The 7,000-nt window shown below is 46.8% G+C and overlaps 1 protein-coding gene across 1 annotated transcript; it reads left to right on the top strand.

Moving 5' to 3' along the window:
- Positions 1 to 3,176: 3,176 nt before the first annotated feature.
- LOC143782234 (uncharacterized) lies at positions 3,177 to 6,172 on the top strand. Its single transcript, XM_077269460.1, has 3 exons — positions 3,177 to 4,010; positions 4,636 to 4,775; positions 5,394 to 6,172. The coding sequence occupies exons 1-3, from the start codon at positions 3,328 to 3,330 to the stop codon at positions 5,843 to 5,845; spliced, it is 1,275 nt and encodes a 424-aa protein (XP_077125575.1). The 5' UTR covers positions 3,177 to 3,327; the 3' UTR covers positions 5,846 to 6,172.
- Positions 6,173 to 7,000: the final 828 nt, after the last annotated feature.

The raw sequence follows: 7,000 nt of genomic DNA, 5'->3' as shown, positions 1-7,000 counted from the left end.
GATGAAGAAAGAGGAGTAGAAGGAGAGAGGTGTGGTAAAGAAAAAGGAGAGAGGTGTGGAGGAGGAGCAGGAGGAGATAGGTGTGTCAGAGAAGGAGGAGGAGGAGATAAGAGGTGTGGAGAAGGAGGAGGAGGAGGAGTGGAGGAGAGAGAGAGAAGGAGGAGATAGAAATGAAGGAGGAGAGGGGAGTGACAGAGGAGGTGGAGAAGGAGAGAGTTCCTCCCCTTTCTGAGCAGCCTGAGAGGCATGGTTGGAATAATGATGCCTTCTCCCTGTAAGGATAGGCGGGGCGCACCACATACTGCTCAAGTCTCCCTATACAATGGATTCTGTTGAGAGCAGACTGCACATCTCCAATATCTCCCGTCCCCATATAAGGGAGGCACTGATGGCTTAACACCTTTTCCCATCTTGTACACATAAAAATCATTTCCTGGATAGCTCACATATCTTTCTGAACCTCCTAAACGATGTAAGATTGCTGCTACTTTATACCATGTATTAGCATCATTCAGCAATTTAACATCAACTAACTTCCCTTTTTTTCCTTTCTCAATACGTCATGCCATTCCACAGTCTGAAGTCTGCCATTCTTATAAATACTATATACCTTCTTGTTCTGCCACTATCTGGGGGAAAGTTTTCTCTCCAGGAAGTAAAAAAAAAACACTCCTGTGTGCCCATCTTACTCCCCATTCAAAAGGAAAAAAAAAAACTTCAAAAAGTAAAAAGTTGAAACAGCTTCTAACACTTCTGTCTGTGCTCAGACTCACTCAGACACACACACATCTCCTTTCTTATGCTGGTGTATCCAAAGTCAATAAAGTCACGCATGTAAAAACAGGTATCTCACAGCAGTCACAGATACCTCTCAGTTTCATTTCCTCAAAACTTCTATGCTGTAGCTAGCACTTATCTCAGAATACAAAAACAGAGCAAAAACAGATGTGACTGTGTGATTTACAAGGGATATTTCCTTGCTAACAGCAAAAGGAGAAGAGTGAAGAAGAGAAAAAAAAAATTTCTATTGCAACTTTATGTATTGAAAGCGACAGTACATGACATAAGCAAGAACAGATAAACAGACGTCCAGGAGAAATCGATGCCCTCTTTATTATTTTGTGACACGTACAAGCCGTCCTGGTAACAGACAACTGCCAATCGCACAGAGCACTCAAATGCTCAGGCCGCCTGCGTGGCAGGCAGGAATTCTACCACCCCCTCTCTGGTTGTCCTGCCTGACTCACCGGTTACAAGAATCTGTGGTATCCCTCTAAGTTATCACCATCCGAGCCTGGACGTTTGGGAGCACCTGTCCCTCCTATGCCTGGGAATCTGTGATAACTTATCGAGCGATTTGACGTCCTGTTATCTGTTTCCCAGCAACCACAAGCAAATCAGTCACTGTTCCAACTATCTCCTGGATCTACACAGACATAAAACACATGCACTGCACACAGCAGACACCTTGGCTTATATCCCAGGGTTTGGATAAGGCGTGGACTGTTTAAACTACCTGGGAATGCGGTGGTGACCACACCTGACCGGCAAGAGGTAAAGACCCGGACTGGGCACAGGGGACATTCAGGTAAGATGACAACATTTTCTTACCTTACTTATGGAGCTGCGCAGTCTCTGTCCCGTGAACCGATGCCATGGCCAACACCTCTGACTCTCCGGTCAGCAGGGTCCCTGTGCATTTCGTCAATTGCCCCACGTTGGGTGCCAGATGTTATGGAAATATGGCTGGGATGAATCTATCCCTGTTGTGCTGCGGCCACTCCCAATCAGATAGAATATGTTGAGCTCTCAAGAAAGAATGACACTGTACATCAAGGTGACAGAATAACATTCCATCCAATTTTGTTGGTTTATTGTACATACATAGTTTTATAATTGCACGTAGAAAGGGGTGGTTAGTTAATTACCATATTGTCAAGGTCCTCTGTTGTTATTGATTATCTATATATGGAATATTGTGATTAATGCACATATGAATGCTGATTAAGCAACTAAAGTGTAACTGTCACATTTTCTGCAATTAGGACAAAGTTGAGACATCTATTCATCACTTAGTACATTTGGTGTTGTTCAGCTTTTTGCCTGGAAAGCCCCAAGCAGTCTGTCTGGCTTATATCAGTATGTCAGTATGTCAGTGTATATATTAGCTGTGAGTATATATAAGTATATATGCAAGTGATATCTATATGATATATATTTTCATCACAATAGCCGCCCCCCTGATGGAGCTTCTCCAGGGCATAAAGTCCTCTGAAGCTGAGATGGCATTTCAGGAGTTGAAGGTCATCCTGTGCAGACAGCCGATCTTGGTTGCACCAGACTTCAGTAGGGAATTCGTGCTCCAGACGGATGCCTCCGAGGTCAGTTTGGGAGCTGTGTTGTCCCAGGAAATTGATGGGGAAGAACATCCAGTCCTATACCCGAGTAGTAAACTCTCCTGCTGTGAGAAAAACTATGCCGTCATAGAAAAGAAGTTCTTGGCCATCAAATGGGCTATCAACACCCTGAGATACTAATTGTTTGCCAGAAAGTTTAGGCTAGTGCCAGATCATGTGCCCCTGAGATGGATGAGGGAAAAGAAGGGGAAAAATGCCCAGGTAACTACGTGGTTTCTGGTGCTCAAGGACTTTACTTTTCAAGTGTTGCACAGGCCAGGGAAGTTGCATGGTAATGCAGATGTCCTGTCCAGAGTCCCAAAACCCCTGGCTTTAGGCAGAGTGGGGGGATATGTAACAAAGTCACTGGTAAAGTGCTGGAGGGGAGATATGTTTCACTACGCCTAATGGTGTCAGTGATATAAAACCCAGAGTTTTTCCTCCAGGATACTAAGGGCTCGATTCTATAAAGTTCGTTTCTTTTTTTTCCGCATGCGAGTTTCATCTCGCATGCGAGCTGTTCTCGCTTGCTCGCGTGATTCTTAGAAGCTTGCGAGTTTAATTCCCTTGTTCGAATGGTTGCGGAAGTCGTTGCGAGATTTTGAAACTCGCTTGCGGAAATCGGTGCTTTTCATGCGAGTTTGCGAGTTCCGATGCGGATTTACGTCACAAACTTGCGTATTTTTCTGTGCAGGAAGCTGCTGGAGTCTCGTGTGTGGACAGGAAGTGCGCCCCTGCGGGAACAGCTTTACACTTGTGCATGCGCATCACACATCTGGTTTGATAGGAGAGAGAGAGAGATAGGTAGGAGATAGAGATAGAGATAGGTAGGAGTGATAGGAGAGAGATAGGGGAGTGAGGTTAGGTTTATAGTGCTCCTGCCCGCAGCTGTTGCCTGTGTATTAGCTGCAGCAATCAGTCACCTTTTGGCATGTCTTCCCACAGACATAATACACACAGAGAGCGCTCACATGCTGCAGGGAGACAGACTCAGCATGGGCACGGCAGTTCACGCCGCCGTAGTATCTCCAGGCATATAAGACACAGTGGAAGTAGCAGGAGACAGGAGTCACATGTCAGTTTGCCTAGCAACTCAAGCTCACGGAGCCACAGTCCTAGGCCCTCCACAAGCAGGGCAAGCACCAGCAGGGTACAGCATTCCTCTAGTCAGGCCAGTGGTGAAGTGCAGGCTGCTGGAGATCAAACACTGCATACTGACAGACCTGTCATGAGGCCAGAATCCTGCGCTTCCACTCCTTTGAGCCACTCATCACCTGCAAGCCATCAGTCTGAGGAGCTAGGTTCCAATTCCCCAGAGGAAAGCATGGAGGTTCGTTCAGCTGAAGAGCGAAGTGGTTCTATTCAAAAATACACCCGTTTTTCTCAGATCGAGAATCTTGTTTTGGCACAAAAAATTACGGAGCATTTCGATAAATTAATGGGAAGGCTGTCAAACCGGACTGAAATGTCCGTGAAAGCAAACCTCTGGGGTGATGTTGTCGATGCCGTAAATTCCGTTGGGAGGCAAAGAAGGAGTGTTGCGAAATGTAAAAAGAGATACCAAGATCTAAAAACACAGGTCCGTAAAAAGGTCTCAGATCTACGGAAGTACAGGTGAGCAAAGTTCACTTCAGTTGCTTAATGCGGATGTTCCGGCCAACAAACCAAATACTCGGTTCCCCTCCCCCAGCTGCGGGGCATCCCCTTAAGGGGTCATTGTGCAGGAGTATATGGACGCAGAACGTCCATAGACTCCTGTGAGGTGACGTCACCAGGGGATGCTGCACTTGGAGCATAGGCCCCGGGGGCTTAGGGCCGTGGGGCATCCCAAAAGGGGATACCCTGCGGCAGGGGTGGGTTTTTTATTTTGGATTTTTGGGTGGATCTTCCGCTGCAATGATCATGGTTATTCCTTCCTGCTGTTTGGTTATTCATTTTTCTAAATTTTTACGCTACCACAGTTGTTGCACTAAAAATGCTGGCTGCAGGGGTGCACCGTGCCTTGCAGATGCCAGTGGCAAGGAAAAGGAAGGTGTCCAATTTTTTTTCCGGGGGGGGAAGCCCAGGCTTAGAGGCTGTCATGGGCCCCATAATTCCTAATGGCAGCCCTGCCTGCGACCATGGCACACACACACACGTGCAGATATATCTGTCACCAACTGTCATAACTGGTGCTGGCTGCTCCACGTTCTAAATGCGAGCGTACATGCTGTTCTATATTCTTACCTTTGCATTACAGCACCGGCACTGGTGGAGGTTGCCCTCGGCGGTTGCTTTTGACCGACGCAGAGAAGCTCATTGAGGGCCTAATAAATCCGGCGACCTTGATTGGTCTTCCGCACACCATAGACACCGATGGTCCTGATGTTGCAGTTGCAGGTATGCTGTGCCCCACTGATCATCCTTTTAATCAATTATGCCATTGCAGTTATCCATATGCAGGAACATGATACATTTCTGATGATGTAAGACAGGCTGCTACTCGGCCAGAGTATGGCTTTTTTACCATGGCGCTTGGCCACTTTAGCTCTCCTTTCACACAGTGGACTGTTCGTTCCACATGGGCGCAACCTTGACACCCATAACCTGCCCCTGCAGTAGAGGCACTTGCAAATATTCTCAAGTCCGCAGCAGATGCAAGCACAGCAGACAATGCACCACTTACCTGGTGAGCGAGTCTACGCCGCTTGGCAACATCACAAGTGTTTTCCCGTGGCGTACCATGCGCACGACAGACTAGAGGGAGGGCCTGGGTGGGGGAATACCTCCTAGGCTGTCCCTCTACTCAGATGTCATTGTATTACGTTAGAGGAACCCACTGGCAGAGGCGCCGCCCAGCGCATACTCTGGCGGCGGGAAAGTGGTCTCTGTGCTTGCAGCCATGGCGGCAGGGCGAGAAAGTTGGGGCACTGCCACAGACGCTGCCTCTACTGCCCTGTATGCTGCTGGTGCTGGATGACAGCATTCTTTTTAACCGTTGTCGTTTTTTTTGCATAGGTCCGGTGCAGGAACATGTACAGGACAGTAACACGCCTTCAGAGTTGGACATTCCACCAGAACTGTCGTCCCAGCAGGACGAACGGGAAATTATTCTGCCCGTGGAGTTCATAGATGGGGACCAATGTGAGGTGCAGCGTCTGAATGAAGAACCTATTGCTGCACCCACCACATCCACCCCTGTAAGTAACACACGTAGGGGTGCGGTTGGCAGAAACCGAGCTGACCGTAGTGCTGGCCCCCCACCTAGTTTGCAAATGCAGTCGAGCTGTCGTTTCTACAGGATGCAACAGCAGCACCGCAAAATGTTGCAGCGGCAGCTTAACGGTATCCGGCAACAACAGATCGCTACGAACCTGCAGCTAACCCAATTGAACGAGCATTTTGGAACCTTGAACAGTTTGATTGGCCTTTTTTTGGCCGATCAAGCAAGCCGTTCTGGCCAGCAGTAAGTGCAGCTTGGAACTGGTTACCCCTACTTTTTTCTAAAGATAATTATGTTAACTGCTGCTGCATACTGTGCTTTTGGTGTCTTGGACGTCTTGTTTAATTGTTTGTGTTATGATTCATGCATGTCTCTGTTTTGTGTTTAAAACATGCATTTTTTTCAAGTAATTGTTTGCGCACAAAATGCCATTTCACAATGTTGTGAACCTCAACTTGGGGTAGTTATGCCTTAAAACATTAAAGTATCTCTGTGAGGTCCATATTAAATCCTGTAATGGTCTGGTCTTTCTAATCCCCAACTCAGGCAGCAGCATGGCCCGGTGCACCCCTGGTCATACTTCAAATTACAAATGGTAACGTGCAAATAGTGTGGGCAGTAACTCTGTCCACACATCTGACATCCACATTGTTCCTAAATTGCTGACCAAGATTAAACACTAGGAAGTTGTTAAACAGACATTACACTTTTTTTTTTCAACTGCAGTTGCTTATTTTTGAAAAAACAAAAAAAAAAAACACTGCTGCAGCACATAAACGTTTGGAAGGTGGGCTGTAATTCTGATGTGCAGAGCATTAACACTGTTATTTATCTTTAACTGACACATGTACATGTTTAGAAGTGGATCACCATTGGCCAATGTGATCGGATACTTTGCTCAGGGATAAACAAGGCATAAGAATTAATTTTTGGGGCCGTTTTTATACAAAAAAAAGATACTTAATAAGCAAAGAACCGATTGATCAGTTGTGCTCTTACAGAATTTCCCTGGTCATTGGCTGGTCCATCATACTGCAAGGCATGGATGTTCTCCACCATGCCCTCTTCCTCAGCAATGTAGTCCTGAACCCTGTGCTTAATTGCCAGATTGTGCAGCACCACACAGGCTCCTACAATGTCAACTACCTTGGGAGGTCTGTATTGTAAATAGCCACCGGACTTATCAAGGCACCGGAACCGTATTTTTAGTAGTCCAAAAGCCCGTTCCACCACTGCTCTGGTCTTCTTGTGGGCCCTGTTATATGTGGTTTGCGCTGCCGTGTCCTCACGCAGCATTGGCGTCATCAGCCACGGTAAGCAGGGATAACCAGAATCACCTAGAAACATATCAGGTTGTTAGCAACATTGTTTAGCACAATCGGAGAACACCACATGAATAACT

This window comes from Ranitomeya variabilis, chromosome 6, assembly GCF_051348905.1.
Source record: "Ranitomeya variabilis isolate aRanVar5 chromosome 6, aRanVar5.hap1, whole genome shotgun sequence".
Classification (NCBI taxonomy): Eukaryota; Metazoa; Chordata; class Amphibia; order Anura; family Dendrobatidae; genus Ranitomeya; species Ranitomeya variabilis.
Note: the sequence above shows the minus strand (reverse complement) of the source record. Positions and strands in the feature narration are given on the sequence as shown.